Genomic DNA, 17109 nt, shown 5'->3' on the forward strand with positions numbered 1-17109 from the left:
GTGACCAGGTGGGTACACGTTCATGATCATTGTGGAGAGGGGTATCAGTAGTGTGACCAGGTGGGTATATGTTCAAGATCATTGTGGAGAGGGGTATCAGCTGTGTGACCAGGTGGGTACACGTTCACGATCATTGTGGAGAGGGGTATCAGCTGTGTGACCAGGTGGGTACACGTTCACAATCATTGTGGAGAGGGGTATCAGCAGTGTGACCAGGTGGGTACACGTTCATGATCATTGTGGAGAGGGGTTTTGGCGGCGTGACCAGGTGGGTACACGTTCATGATCATTGTGGAGAGGGGTTTCGGCAGTGTGACCAGGTGGGTACACGTTCATGATCATTGTGGAGAGGGGTTTCAGTAGTGTGATCAGGTGGGTATATGTTCATGATCATTGTGGAGAGGGGTTTCAGCAGTGTGACCAGGTGGGTACACGTTCATGATCATTGTGGAGAGGGGTTTCAGTAGTGTGACCAGGTGGGTACACGTTCATGATCATTGTGGAGAGGGGTTTCAGCAATGTGACCAGGTGGGTTCACGTTCATGATCATTGTGGAGAGGGGTTTTAGCAACGTGACCAGGTGGGTACACGTTAACAATCATTGTGGAGAGGGGTTTCAGTAGTGTGACCAGGTGGGTACACGTTCATGATCATTGTGGAGAGGGGTATCAGTAGTGTGACCAGGTGGGTATATGTTCAAGATCATTGTGGAGAGGGGTATCAGCTGTGTGACCAGGTGGGTACACGTTCACGATCATTGTGGAGAGGGATTTCGGCAATGTGACCAGGTGGGTACACGTTCACGATCATTGTGGAGAGGGGTTTCAGCTGTGTGACCAGGTGGGTACACGTTCACGATCATTGTGGAGAGGGGTTTCGGCTGTGTGACCAGGTGGGTTCACGTTCATGATCATTGTGGAGAGGGGTATCAGCTGTGTGACCAGGTGGGTACACGTTCATGATCATTGTGGAGAGGGGTTTCGGCAATGTGACCAGGTGGGTTCACGTTCATGATCATTGTGGAGAGGGGAATCAGCAGTGTGACCAAGTGGGTACACGTTCATGATCATTGTGGAGAGGGGAATCAGCAGTGTGACCAGGTGGGTACACGTTCATGATCATTGTGGAGAGGGGTTTCAGTAGTGTGATCAGGTGCATTCATTACGAAGATAGATTTTGATGTAATACCATGTGTTCCTCTGGTCTTGGAACTCCCCTCTGAAGTTCTAGTTCCAGAGTACTGCAGCACAGTAACAGCCCTTTTGACCCATTTAGTCTGTGCTGAACATTATTCTGCATCATCCAATTAACCATAAACCCTCCAGGCCCCTCCCATCCATGTATCTGTCCAGACCTCTTTCAAATGTATCTCTGGCAGCTTGATTCACACTCGCATTGCCCTCTGAGTGGAGAAGTTTCCCCTTGCGTTCCCTTTAATTATTTGACCTTTCAACCTTAATCTATGACCTCTAGTTCTAATCTGACCCAGCCTCAGTGGAAAAGGTCTGCTTCCAGTTACCTATCTAATTCCCTCCTAATTTTGTTTCAGTGCTTCCATCAAATCTTCCTTGGTTCTCCTGCGCTCCTAACCTATTAAACCTGTCCTTGTAACTCAGGTCCTCAAGTCCAGCAACATCCTCGTAAATCATGTAGATTCCCTTTGTAAACTCTGTCAAGTGTGAATCCTGACCCAGTCAACCCAGTGTCCTCTTCTGCTGTACAGCAGGGCTAGAATTAGCTCTCTTGGTCCCCAGGTTACATTCTCAGAACACAGAATATATCATGAATACAGCATCTTCTGACCCTGAAGTCTTCTAATTAGGGTGGGTGGGTGGGTGTGTGTGTGTGTGTGTTTGTGTGTGTGTGTGTGTGTGTGAAAGGGAAAGGAATGGGACATGGCTTGATTTGTTGCTTGGTATATTCTATTTCGTTATGTTTTGTATTGTTCTGCTGAATTTTGACACCAGAATGTGTGGCGACACTTGTGGGCTACCCCCAGAGCATCCTTGGGTGTGTTTGTTGTTAACACAAATGACACATTTCACTGCCTGTTTCCATGTACATGTAATAACGAAATTAATCTGTACAGTAGCAGCCACCTCTCAATGTAACTGCAAAAAAGCGATATATATCAGTGTGCCAGCAGATGGCGATTTCCCCTTGCACTCAAAGACCAAAAATGGTTGTCATTGCGAGTAGCTAAAACTCATTAATAAACCGATCATTAATCAACTCTTCTAAGTGAAGCAGAATGCTGCGGGAAAGTTGTGCTTTTTATTTACTTCTGAGTGTAACAAATGCCAACTGAATACAGTGATCTATATTTTAAGTTTCTGCACATTTATGTTACATTTTGAGAGGTTCACTTAACCTTTTTAATACCAGACCATCAGTGATAAATTCTGCTTCTATGCCCCAAATTTTGTTTAATCACAAAAATTCAAATCAATGGGAAAAATACATGCTGAGAGTTCATTTCATCTCAAAGTTCAAAGTAAATTTTATTCTCAGAATACGTGGATGTCACCGCATACAACCCTGAGATTAAATTTCTTGCGGGCATACTCAGCAGACTTATAGAATAGTAACTGTAAACAGGATTAATAGGACTAAGAGCGTAGACGGCAAATTGTGCAAATACAAATATAAATAAATAGCAATAAAAACGAGAGCATGAAATAACAAGATAAAGAGTCGTTAAAGTGAGATCATTTCTTGTGGGGAATATCTCAATAGATAAGCGTAGTTATCCTTTTTAGTTCCAGAGCTTGATGGCTGAGGGGTAATAACTGTTCTTGAAGCTGGTGGTGCAAGTCCTGAGGCTGTCATAGCAGAGAATGTATCCAATATTCAAACTGAAATTCTTGTTCTTTGCAGACATCCATTAACACAGAAGAGTTTCCCCCAAAAAATAAGTGACAGTAAAAAAAAAGAACTCCAGAGCCCCCCCACTCACTCCCTCCCACACACAAGCAATGGCGAAGCATCCAACCCCCCCCCCACTTACTTAAGCAAAAAAATCCTTCCACCGACCAAGCAATAGGCGAGCCAACAAGAGAAATGATGATCTGCGTTACAACAAAAACTAAATATTTACCTAACAATTCAACATGCCATAGGTGTGCACCTCCTCCCTCCACGCTACTCGCTCCTCCCTCCTCCTCCCCCACCCCTTTTCTCTTTCTCCCTCTCTCACATGCAAACACACACGCCACTTAACAACGGGAGATATAAACATATCATTGTTAAAATCTGCCACATCGTTTTTTTTCTGAGTTCTGGGACTCAAGAATTGGCAACAAGCTCTCCCTCCGCCAGCGAGATAGTGAGAGTGCAATTTGCTGAGCACAGGGCCTCTGACAGTTAATTTGCAGTTCCTGATGTTCCATTTTCTCCTGCGATGCTTTGTTTAATGGTGCCAGCTTTGAATCGGCTCATCCCCAAGGCTGCAAGGTCTCAGAACCCTGAAGGCACTCTTGTCTTCTTGGCTGTGTCCTTAGGATGACAAGAAGTGGTCAGTCAGTGAGCCACATGAGCGGGTCCCATTGCCGTAAAGAAGTAAAGTTTAAATGTGGCTCTAGATCAGATCTATGACAGAACCCTATCCACCTAGAAAAGAAATAAGAGACATTAAGCGAGACAATGAGTGAATCTGAGGTTTTTATGACAGTTCATTTAAGCATGACAATATAGTGGTTAGCATTATGCTTTGCAGTGCCAACTGTTAAGATTGAGGTTTGATTTCCACCGCTGTTTGTAAGGAGTTTGTACGTTCTTTCCTGCGACCATGTGAGTTTCCTCTGGCTCCTGTGGTTTCCTCCTATGTTCCAAAGGTGTACAGTTTGGGGTTAGTGAGTTGTGAGTGCCAGAAGCCTGGTGACCCCAGGGCTGCCACCAGCACATCCTTTATGCAAATGATGCATTTCATTGTATGTCCTGATGTAGTGCGCTGTATAAAGCAGATCTTTATCTTTTAACCTTTAGAAAATAGAGCAGTATCACAATGGTGTGCCGAACTAATCAAACTAGCCTAAATAATCAATTCTGTCTGCGCATCGCCCATATCCTTCCATTTATGTTGCTCTAACCCAGGCAACTCATTCCAGGTACCTACCACTCTGTGAAACCAACAGCTTGCCCACACATCTCCTCTGAGCTTGCCCTCTCTCACCCTCACAGTGATCTTCACAGATGTGAACTTCTTATTCTAGAATGCAGGCTCCTGTGCTGGAAACATCCTTCACAGACACTATCCAAAATGCTGTAGGGGTATGGGTGAAATATTGTCTCCTACCCCCCCCCCCAAACTGGTTGGGGGAAAACCCAGGCCCTCAAGGACCAGCTGTGGTTTAATATGGAACTACTTGAAATTTGATATCTTATTCCCAAAGATCAGAGTGAGGATAATATTCTTGGTTCATGGTTCATGGCCTGGAGGTATAATCAGGTATTCTATCCCCATCACAGCTTGTCTACAGTTCATTGCACAGGATGTATTTCCATCTCCCCGTGGGATTCTCAGATAAAAGTTCATGCACTTCCCCCTCCCTGCGTTACACATTGTTAATCAGTTTATTGAAAATTACAGTTTCAAGTCTCTTTCCTCCACTGATCTTCAACTTGATTAATACGAGAAAATCTGCAGATGCTGAAAAATGCAAGCAACACACACAATCCATCAGTTGGCCGGGCAGCATCTATGGAAAAAAGTACACAGTCGACGTCGCGAGTCGAGTTTCTTCATCAGGACCAGTAATTTGTGTGTGTTGCTTCAACCAGATTATTTTACTTCACTTACAGAGTGACTATCCCTGGTAAAGCCAGCACTTACCACCCTTAAGAATGTAGTGTTATGTATTCCTCTTATTCTCAGCTGTACGTCACCATACCAGCCTGTGATCCAGAGTCTGTGCTCTGGGTTTCAGCAGCATCCTGACCAAGTCTGACACTCGAGGCCATCCCAACTCTGGTACATTTCTTTGTCTCTTTACATGAGAATGATATCCAGAAATAGGAACCCTTCAAGCTTGTACCAGTACTGTGAGTATGCTCCCCAACAAACTCCCACAACCCAGCACATTTCCTCTTTCAGTTATGTCCACAAACTCCTGTTCAATCTGCTCCCACTCAGCTCGCACATTTCTGATCACAACCAGTCACTGCAGAACAGTGGTATGGCAGCATAGCAACTCGTGTAACGCTTTATATTGCCAGCGATCAGCACGCAGGGAAGGATGATGACACGTGAACCAGGGGATTCAGGTCTTTGAGTCTTAAAAGTTGGTTGTCCTGCTGAGTGAACACACACGCACAGGTGAACCAGGGGATTCAGGTCTTTGAGTCTTAAAAGTTGGTTGAGCTGCTGAGTGAACATGCACGCCATGCTTGTTCTCATGTCGGTGAGGAGTTAGGGGCAGCACAACAGCCAAGTGGTTAGCATAACATTTTACAACACCAGCATCCCGGGTTCAAGTCCCACCGCTGTCTGTAAGTAGTATTACATTCTTTTTGTGACCATGTGGGTTTCCTCTGGGTGCTCTGATTTCCTCCCTCATTCCAAAGACGTATTGGTTAGTAAATTGTGAGGCACTGGAATGATGGTACCAATTGCAGGCTGCCCTAGCACATCCTTGGACTGATTGTTGTTGATGCAAGCAACACTTTTCACTGTTTTGATATGTATGTAATAGATAGAGTTAATCTTTAATATCCTTACCAGCCTTTCCTGATTCCCAGTGCCTCCATGAAACCTCCCCTGAACCTACTGTGAGTGGAAAGCCCCAGATCCCCAATCTGTCCATAGAACTGAAGCTACTCCTCCCTGGCATAGTTAAAGTTGATGACCACCCTTGATAAAGTATAGTAGTTGAGCCTGCACACGGTTCCCCAGGTGGCAGTAGAGAATGGAGGAGGATTTAAGCCACTGCCTATGTGCATCACCAGTCTCTTACTGAGAGATGCACACAAAATTGTGGAGGAATTCAGCAGGCCAGGTTGATCTATCGAAAAGAGTAAACAGTTGATGTTTTGGGTCGAGAAAAAAAAGATGAGGTTAGAACAAGAAGGTGGGGGGAAGAGGAGGGATAATTAGTACAGTGTGATAGGTGAAACGGGGAGAGGGGAAGTAAACAGCTGGGAAGTTGGTGAAAGAGATAAAGGGCTGTAGAAGGAGGAATCTGATAGAGGGTAGAAGACCATAGAAGAAAGGAAAGTGGGGGAGGAGTACCAGAGGGAGGTTATGGGCAGGTAAGGAGAAGGTGAGAGAGGGAAATGGGAATGGGGAATGGTGAAGGAAACTGCGGAGGGGTGGGGGGCAATTAGCAGAAGTTTAAGAAATCAATGTTCATGCCATCAGGTTGGAGGATACCCAGATGGAATACAAATTGTTGTTCCTCAAACCTGAGTGTGGCCTCATCAGGGTAGTGGAGGAGGCCATGGACTTAGAGATTGTCTTTTTGCATCTGTCTTTCAGTGGCCCTCCAGAGAAGAAGATGGGGATTAAAGCTTCAAACACGGCAGAGGTCCACTTTGACAATGTGAAGGTGCCCGTTGAGAATGTCCTGGGTGAGGTTGGTGGTGGGTTCAAGGTGGCCATGAACATCTTGAACAATGGGCGATTTGGCATGGCAGCTGCCCTCTCTGGAACGATGAAAGGAGTCATTAGCCAGGCTGTAAGTATTCTCTTTTTTTTTTAACTTTTTTTATTGCATTTTTAAATGATTACAAAGTATGAAAAAAACAATGTATATAACCCATACCCCCTCCCCTTAACCCCTCCCCCCTAACTGCCCTATAAAAAAAAGAAAGAAAGAAAGAAAGAAAGAATGCCTGGTGGTTGGAAGATCTCCACATGCTCCATGGAATTCGTAATAATTTTAATATGTATATTTATTTCTTTCCCCTAATAACCAATTGTTTCATCTTCAAAGCATCTATATATTTAATCCTGTCTTTTGTAAATAAGGGCTCCAAATTTTCAAAAATGTTTCATATTTATCTCTTAAATTATAAGTAATTTTTTCTAATGGAATACAACCATAGATTTCTTTCTTCCAAGAATCTATACTTAAATGTGTATCCGATTTCCAAGTAACTGCAATAGCTTTTTTGGCTACTGCCAGTGCAATTTTTATAAATTCTTTCTGATACTTATTTAGTTTGAGTTTCGGTTTTATCCCTTCAATATCACCTAGTAAAAATAATATTGGATTATGAGGAAATTGTGTTCCTGTAATTTGTTCCAGTAAAAGTCTTAAATTTGTCCAAAAAGGTTGAATTTTAGAGCAAGACCATGTCGAATGTAAAAAAGTACCAGTTTCCTGGTTACATCGGAAACACTGATCCGATAAATTTGGATTAAATTTTTTTATTTTTTGTGGTGTAATATATAATTGATGTAGAAAATTATACTGCACTAATCTTAACCGAACATTTATTGTATTTGTCATACTGTCAAGACATAGTCTTGACCAATTTGTTTCTTCAATTTTAATATTCAAATCACTTTCCCATTTTTGTCTTGACTTATGGACTCCTTGCTTAATTACCTGTCTTTGAATCAAATTATACATGCAAGATATAAATTTTTTGATATTTCCTTTTTGAATTAAAATTTCTATTTCATTAGATTTCGGCAATAACATTGTTTGACCTAATTTTTCTCTTAAATAAGCCCTTAATTGAAAGTAACAAAATAAAGTGTTGTTTGATATTTTATATTTATTCTTTAATTGTTCAAATGACATTAATATACCTCCTTCAAAACAATTCCCTATATATCTAATCCCATTTTGAATCCAATTATATAAAAGTTGATTGTCCATTGTGAAAGGAATAAGTCTATTTTGAATTAAAGATCTCTTTGCTAATAAAGATTTTTTTATCTCATCATCAACATTTATCTTATTCCATAAATCAATCAAATGTTTTAATATAGGAGATTCTTTCTTTTCCCGTATCCATTTAGATTCCCATTTGTATATAAAATCTTCTGGTACATTTTCTCCTATTTTATCTAATTCTATTCTAATCCATGCCGGTTTATCTTTCTCGAAAAAAGATGCAATAAATCTAAGTTGATTTGCTTTATAATAATTCTTAAAATTTGGAAGTTGTAATCCTCCTAGATCAAATTTCCATGTCAATTTTTCCAACGATATTCTGGACATCTTACCTTTCCAGAGGAATTTCCTCAGATATTTGTTTAACTCTTGAAAAAACTTCTGGGGTAATTGTATTGGTAATGATTGAAATAAATATTGTAATCTAGGGAATATATTCATTTTTATAGTATTTACTCTACCTACTAATGTTATTGGTAATACCATCCATTTTTCAAGATCTTCCTGAATTTTTTTCAAAAGTGGTAAGTAATTTAATTTGTATAAGTTTTTTATATCATTATCAACTCTTATACCTAAATATTTTATACCATTTGCTGGCCATCTAAATTGAGTTATTAATCGACATTGATTATAATCTCCTTTAGTAAGAGGTAAAATTTCACTTTTATCCCAATTTATTTTATAACCCGATATTTTCCCATATTCTTCTAGTCTATAAGATAATTTGCGTAGTGAATGTAATGGATCTGTTAAATAAATTAGAACATCATCAGCAAATAAGTTAATCTTGTATTCTTCCTGATTAACTCTGAAACCCTTAATATCTGGGTCCATTCTGATTAATTCAGCTAGTGGTTCTATTGCCAACACAAACAAAGCAGGTGATAGTGGGCAACCTTGCCGAGTTGATCTTGTTAACTGAAATGATGTTGAAATTTGACCATTTGTCACTACTTTAGCTTTGGGATTAGTATTTAAGGTTTTAATCCATTTTATAAATGATGTTCCTAATCCATATTTTTCCAATACCTTAAATAAAAAATCCCATTCCAATCTATCAAATGCTTTCTCTGCATCTAAAGCAACCGCCACACTCATTTCCTCCCTCTTTTGTGCTAAATGGATTATACTAAATAACCGAGTTACATTATCTGCCGATTGTCTATTTTTGATAAATCCTGTTTGATCCATATGCACTAATTTTGGTAAGCATTTAGATAATCTATTAGATAAGATTTTTGCTATTATTTTATAATCAGTGTTTAATAAAGAAATAGGTCTATATGATGCTGGTTTTAAAAGGTCTCTGTCTTTTTTTGGCAATACTATTAAAATAGCTGTTGAAAAAGATTCTGGAAGTTTATGCGTTCTTTCCGCCTGATATATTAACTCCATAAAAGGAGGAATTAATAAATCTTTAAACTTTTTATAAAATTCAGGTGGAAAACCATCTTCTCCTGGAGATTTATTACTTTGAAGTGATCCCAAAGCTTCTTCAACTTCTTTCAATGTAAAAGACATACCTAATCCCTTCTGTTCTTCTGTATTTAATTTTGGAAGAGTTATTTGTGATAAAAATTCTTCTATCTTAACATCATCATTCTTTGATTCTGATTTATACAACTCAGAATAAAAATTCTTAAAAGCCTCATTAATTTCTAGAGGTTTATAAGTAATTTCATTCACTTTTGTTCGAATTGCATTTATTGTTTTAGAAATCTGATCTGTTTTTAACTGCCATGCAAGAACTTTATGTGATCTTTCACCTAATTCATAATATCTCTGTTTAGTTCTCATAATTGCTTTTTCTGTTCGATATGTCTGGAGTGTATTATATTTTAACTTCTTATTAATAAGTTGTCTTCGTTTTTCTTCTGTCATATTTCTTTGAGATTCTTTTTCTAATTTTATAATCTCTTTTTCCAATTGATCTATTTCTATCATATATTCCTTCTTAATTTTAGAAGTATAACTTATTATCTGACCTCTCAAATATGCTTTCATTGCTTCCCACAATATAAATTTATCATCAACTGAACGTAAATTTGTATCTAAAAAGAACTGAATCTGCTTTTTCATAAAATCACAAAAATCTTGACGTTTTAGTAAAATTGAATTAAATCTCCATCTATAAATTGATTCCTCTTTATCTATCATTATCATTGTCATTATTAAAGGAGAGTGATCAGACAATATTCTTGCTTTATATTCCATGTTTTTCACTCTATCTTGAATATTTGTTGATAACAGGAAAAAATCTATCCTTGAATATGTTTTATGTCTATTTGAATAAAATGAATAATCCCTTTCTTTTGGATTGATTCTTCTCCATATATCAATCAAATTTAGATCTTTCATCAATGATAGAGTTAATTTTGCTACTTTTGATTTTGTAATAGCCTTTGTTGATCTATCTAAAACTGGATCTAAACAAAAATTAAAATCTCCACCTATTAATATTTTATCATGTGCATTAGCCAAATTCAAAAAGACCTCCTGTATAAATTTTACATCATTTTCATTTGGTGCATAAATATTCATAAGAGTCCATAGTTCTGAAAAAATTTGACAATGTATAATTAAATATCTTCCTGCCGAATCAATTAATACATTTTGTATTTTAATTGGTAAATTTTTATTAACCAAAATTGCAACTCCTCTTGCCTTTGAGTTAAATGAAGCTGCAATAACATTTCCAACCCAGTCTCTTTTTAATTTCTGATGTTCTACATCCGTTAAATGAGTTTCTTGTAAGAAAGCTATATCTATTTTCATTTTTTTAATATATGTTAAAATTCTTTTTCTTTTTATTGGTCCATTAAGCCCATTAACATTAAAACTTAAAAAATTCAATAAATTAGTCATTATTTTTATTTATGTTACTCCAATCTATAATAATACCTAATCTTTCAACTTTCATTATGTCCTGGGAAATCTTTTTAGAAGTCTCCATGTTGCTATGTGTGTCCCCACCAATCATCCAGGCAAAAGAATAGAAGAAAAATAGAAAATAAAGAAAAAAACAAAATACCCCCCTACTAATGTTGTGAAAGAAAAGAAACACAACATTACCCCCCTCTATTGTACGGGTCATGGCAATCGCCATGATTACACACGTGAATCCCGTAGCAACCGATTCAAAGCTCCCCAGCCCCCCCGCAACATGAAAAATATATATATAAAAAAAAACATACTATTCTCAATTAATATTTCTAAAATATTACTTTTCTCCCTTATATCGTCCTTAAATGTCCATCAGTTCCATTTACTTTCTCTGTCTTCGTCTTTAACCATTACATTTAGAAATCTCTGCTTTTATTCAACGAAGAGATGGAAGTCTTTGTGCAAACACCTCCGCATCTTGATAATCAGAAAAAAATCTTTTTCCTTCCTCCAAAAAAATTATCAGTGTTGCTGGGTGACGCATTGAAAACTTATAACCTTTTTCCCACAAAACCTTTTTAACTGGGTTAAATTCTTTCTTTCTCTTCAAAAGGTTATAACTTATATCAGGATAAAAAAGAACTGGTTTCTCAGCTATCATCAACGGACCTTTTCTTCTTTTAGCACCCTGGGCAGCCGCCCTCAAAATCTTTTCTTTATCCTGGTATCTTAAACATCTTATCAAAATTGATCGCGGATTTTGATCATCTTGAGATCTTGGTCTTAAAGCTCTGTGCACCCTTTCAATCTCAATTAAAGCTTCTTCTCCCATTTCCAATTTTTCAGGAATCCATTTTTGAAAAAAATTTATTGGGTCTTCTCCTTCGGTACCTTCTTTAAGTCCAACAATTTTAATATTGTTGCGTCTACTAAAATTTTCAAGTTTATCAATTTTTCCCACGAGTTGTTTTCTTTCTGATGTCCAGGCATCATTATCATCTTCCATCGCTGTAAGTATTCTCGATCCTGTTTGCTCGGTAACAGCTAACGGACTGTTGGTCATATTAAATAAGTTCTTTTTGAATTATGGTGGTTTTTGTGGGGTAAGCCCTTTTATAGTCTTTGGGTCACTTACATGAGTGTATGAGTCCCACCCCTCTTGTGTGTTCCTAGCTGCCGTTGTTCTGATTCATTCTGACAAGTCCTCATGAAGCCCACTTATGGGAGATCAGCTCCCTACCGTTTCCTAGTGGTTACACAAAACAGTGAGCTTAACTAAGAGGTTTGCTTGCAGCTATGAGTTAACGTAAGTGCACTCCATTGTTTTTAAGGTTTTAGACCATGAGACATCAAATACAGGAGCAGAATTAGGCCATTTGGCCCATCGAGTCTGCTCCACGATTTCATCATTGCTCATCCATTTCCCTCTTAGCCCCAGTTTCTTGCCTTCTCCACATATGTCTACGTGCCCTGATCAATCAAGAATCTATCAGCCTCTGCCTTAAATATACCCAATGATCTGGCCTTCTCAGCTGTCTGCAGCAACGAATTCCACAGATTCAGCACTCTCTGGCTAAAGAAGTTACCCCTTATCTCCATTTTAAAAGAGTGCCCCTCTATTCTGAGACATCCTCTCCACTTCCACTCTACCAAAGCCTTTCACCATTTGATAGGTTTCAATTAGGTCACCCCTCATTCTTCTGAATTCTAGTGAATTCAGGCTGAGGGCCATCAAGCACTCTTCATATGACAAGCTGGAATCATTTTCATGACCCTCCTTTGAACCCTGTCCTGTGTCCTTTCTAAGGGGCCCAAAACTGCTCAGTACTCTAAGTGAGGCATCACCACTGTTTTCTAAAGCCACAACATTACATCCTTGCTTTTATATTTTTGTCCTCTTGAAATGAATGGTAACATTCTCACCACAGACTCAAACCTGCAAATTAGCTTTTAGAGAATCCTGCACAAGGACTCCTAAGTCCTTTTGCACCTCAGATTTTTGAATTTTCTCTCCATTAAGAAAATATTTCTTTTAGCAGAGTACATGACTATACACTTCTCAACACTGTATTCCATCTGCCATTTCTTTGCCCATTCTCCTAATCTGCCTGTCCTTCTATAGCCACTGTACTTCCTCAAAACTACCTAGCATTTTCTAGTAGAAAATTTCATTTTCGAACAATGTTGATACTAGTTTTTAAAATCTGATATATCACAGTTGAGTTTAGCAGAAGTTGCTAGAATCTGGAGCAACACACAAGTTGCTGGAGGAGCTCATCAGGTTGGACAGCATCTGTGGGAGATGTAGATATTTTGGGTCAAAACTGCATAAGGTCTAAGAGTGATGAGGTAGGTGTGCTGAATGAGCAGATCTTAGTAAGACCAAAGACCTGCCTGTATTCTTCCAACATCCTCAGTCAGATTCAGATTCCAGTGTATTTGTCACATGTACATGGAAATTCACAGTGACGTGTGTCATTTGTGTTAACAACCAATACACCCGAGGATGTGCTGGGGCAGCCTGCAAATTTGTATCACATTTCAGCACCAACATAGCATGCCCACTGAACACAGCAAAGCAGAACATACCAAGCAACAACAGCAAAACAAGGCCTATTCCTCTCTCTTTCCCACCTACCTACACAAGTACATCGTCCTCTCACCCCAGAACAGGCCATCTTCAGCCTCCAGCGGACTCATGGATTCCCAGACGTTGGCCCCGACGGACTCCGAGATTTTCAGACAATGGCCCACCATCTCAGAATCCTGTCCAACTCACAGCTCCTCTATCCAGACCAAGAACCTGGCCCCCAAAGCTGATTCCTGATGGTAAGGCCCCAAAGGCAAAAGCATCTGTCATCAATAAGCCTCACCTCCATAAGTCCCTTCACAGCTGGTTGAGTCACATCTATAGGTTGACTTTGGATAAACAGACAAAACACACAAGCTGCTGAAGAACACCACGAGTCGAGCAGCATCGGTGGAAGAAATTGTCGACACTTTGTGTCAAAATCATGCATCAAGACTTACGATGGAGAGTTAAGATGGCCAGCATACGGAGAAGTGGAATGGCAAGACAGGATTCTGAGATGGTGGACCAACATCTGGAGTCCACCAGGGGAGAAGGCAGGAGATTGGGGCTAAGAGGGAAATTGAAATAGATCAGCCATGATTGCCAGCATCTGCAGATTTTTCTCTTGTTCACTTAAAGAAAGGTGGCTTCTACTTTTTGCATGAGAAGCTCCCACAAATAGTAAAGACCATAGGAGCAGAATTAGGCCATTTGGCCCACCAGGTCTGCTCCACCATTTCATCATGGCTGATCCAATTTTCCTTTGAGCCCCAATCTTCTGCCTTCTCCCCATATCCCTTCAGGGATCCAAACCCTGTCTTAAATATACATAAAAACTTGGTCTCCACAGCTAACTGTGGCAATGAATTCCACAGATTCAGCACTCTCTGGCTAAAGAAATTCCACCTCATCTCCATTCTAAAAGACAGCCTCTATTCTGAGGCTGTGTCCTCTGGTCTCAGACTCTCCCACCATAGGAAATATTCTCTCTGCATCCACTCTATCAAGGCCTTTCACCATTCCATGGGTTTCAATGAAATCACCCCTCATTCTTCTGAATTCTAGTGAATACAGGCCCAGAGCCATCAGGCAGTCTTCAAATGACAATCTATTCAATCCTGGAATCATTTTCGTGAACCTCTTTGAACCCTCTCCAGTTTCAACTTATCCCTTCTAAGATAGGAGGTCCAAACCTGCTCACAATACTCCCAAGTGTGGTCTCATCACTGCTATATAATGTTTCAACATTACTTCCTTGCTTTTAGAAAACATAGAAAACCTACAGCACAATACAGGCCCTTTGGCCCATAAAGTTATGCCGAACATGTACCTACCTTAGAAGTTACTATGCTTAACCACAGCCCTCTATTTTTCTAAGCTCCATGTACCCATCCAAAAGTCTCTTAAATGACCCTATCGTATCTGCCTCCACCACCGTTGCCAGCAGCCCATTCCACACAGTCACCACTCTCTGAGTAAAAAACTTAACCCTGACATCTCCTCTGTATCTACTCCCCAGCACCTTAAACTTGTGTCCTCTTGTGGCAACCATTTCAGCACTGGGAAAAAGCTCCTGTCTATCCACACGATCAATGCCTCTCATAATCATATACACCTCTATCAGGTCACCTCTCATCCTCTGTCACTCCAAGGAGAAAAGGCCAAGTACACTCAACCTATTCTCATAAGGTATGCTCCCCAATACAGGCAACATCCTTGTAAATCTCCTCTGCTGCACCCTTTCTATGGCTTCCACATCCTTCCTGTAGTGAGGTGACTAGAGCTGAGCACAGTACTCCAAGTGGGGTCTGACCAGGGTCCTCTATAGCTGCAACATTTCCTCTCAGCTCCTAAATTCATTTCCACGATTGATGAAAGCCAATACACCATACACCTTCTGAACCACAGAGTAAACCTGCGCAGCTGCTTTGAGCGTCCAATGGACTTGGAACCCAAGATCCCTCTGATCCTCCACACTGCCAAGAGTCTTACCATTACATTATACTATATTCTGCCATCATATTTCACATACCAAAATGAACCACTTCACACTTATCTGGGTTGAACTCCATCTGCCATTTCTCAGCCCAGTTTTGCATCCTATCAATGTTCCGCTGTAGCCTCTGACAGCCCTCCACACTATCCACAACACCTCCAACCTCTGTGTCATCAGCAAACTTACTAATCCATCCCTCCACTTCCTCATCCAGGTCATTTATAAAAATCACGAAGAGTAAGGGTCCCAGAGCAGATCCCTGAGGCACTCCACTGGTGACCAACCTCCGTGCAGAATATGACCCGTCTACAACCACTCTTTGCCTTCTGTGGGCAAGACAGTTCTGGATCCACAAAGCAATGTCCCCTTGGATCCCATGCCTCCTTACTTTCTCAATAAGCCTTGCATGGGATACCTTATCAAATGCCTTGCTGAAATCCATATACACTACATCTACTGCTGTTCCTTCATCAATGTGTTTAGTCACATCCTCAAAAAATTCAGACTCATAAGGCACAACCTGCCCTTGACAAAGCCATGCTGACTACTCCTAATCATATTATACCTCTCCAAATGTTCATAAATCCTGCCTCTCAGTATCTTCTCCATCAAATTACCAAACACTGAGTTAAGACTCACTGGTCTGTAACTTCCTGGGCTATCTCTACTTCCTTTCTTGAATAAAGGAACAACATCCGCAACCCTCCAATCCTCTGGAATCTCTCCCGTCCCCATTGATGATGCAAAGATCATCGCCAGAGGCTCAGCAATCTCCTCCCTCGCCTCCTACAGTAGCCTGGGGTACATCTGATTTGGTACCGGCAACTTATCCAACTTAATGCTTTCCGAAAGCTCCAGCACATCCTCTTTCTTAATATGTACATGCTCAAGCTTTTCAATCCGCTGCAAGTCCACTATCACCAAGATCCTTTTCCAGAGTAAATACTGAAGCAAAGTATTCATTAAGTACCTCTGCTGTTTCCTCCGGTTCCATACACACTTTCCCACTGTCACACTTGATAGGTCCTATTCTTTCACGTATTACCCTCTTCACGTACTTGTAGAATGCCTTGGGATTTTCCTTAATCCTGCCCGCCAAGGACTTCTCATGGCCCCTTCTGGCTCTCCTAATTTCCTTCTTAAGCTCCTTCCTAGTAGCCGTATAATCTTCTAGATCTCTAACATTACCTAGCTCTCTGAACCTTTTGTAAGCTTTTCTTTTCTTTTTGACTAGATTTATTACATCCTTTGTACACCACGGTTCCTGTACCCTACCATAACTTCCCTGTTTCATTGGAACGTACCTATGCAGAACTCCACACAAATATCCCCTGAATATTTGCCACATTTCTTCCGTACTTTTTCCTGAGAACATCTGTTTCCAATTTTCCAATTTCCTGCACGATAGCCTCATAATTCCCCTTACTCCAAATAAATGCTTTTCTAACTTGTCTGTTCCTATCTCTCTCCAATGCTATTGTAAAGGAGATAGAATTATGATCACTATCTCCAAAATGCTCTCCCACTGAGAGATCTGACCCCTGACCAGGTTCATTTCCCAATACCAAATCAAGTACAGCCTCTCCTCTTGTAGGCTTATCTACGTACTGTGTTAAGAAACCTTCCTGAACACACCTAACAAATTCCACCCCATCTAAACCCCTTGCTCGAGGGAGATGCAGATCGATATTTAGGAAATTAAAATCTCCCGTCACGACAATTCTGTTATTATTACACCTTTCCAGGATCTGTTTCTCTATCTGCTCCTCGATATCCATGTTACTATTGGGCGGCCTATAAAAAACACCCAGTAA

The 17109-nt window shown here is 40.1% G+C and overlaps 1 protein-coding gene across 3 annotated transcripts in view; it reads left to right on the plus strand.

Moving 5' to 3' along the window:
- The window catches only part of acadvl (acyl-CoA dehydrogenase very long chain), a 165167-nt gene that overhangs the window by 44908 nt on the left and 103150 nt on the right, over positions 1–17109 (plus strand). For all 3 annotated transcript variants that reach the window (XM_059975317.1, XM_059975318.1, XM_059975319.1), the window contains one exon: positions 6473–6671. In XM_059975317.1, coding sequence (XP_059831300.1) covers positions 6473–6671 — 199 coding nt within the window. The remainder of the gene's footprint in view (positions 1–6472; positions 6672–17109) is intronic.

The sequence above is a fragment of the Hypanus sabinus genome, chromosome 7 (assembly GCF_030144855.1).
Source record: "Hypanus sabinus isolate sHypSab1 chromosome 7, sHypSab1.hap1, whole genome shotgun sequence".
NCBI lineage: Eukaryota > Metazoa > Chordata > Chondrichthyes > Myliobatiformes > Dasyatidae > Hypanus > Hypanus sabinus.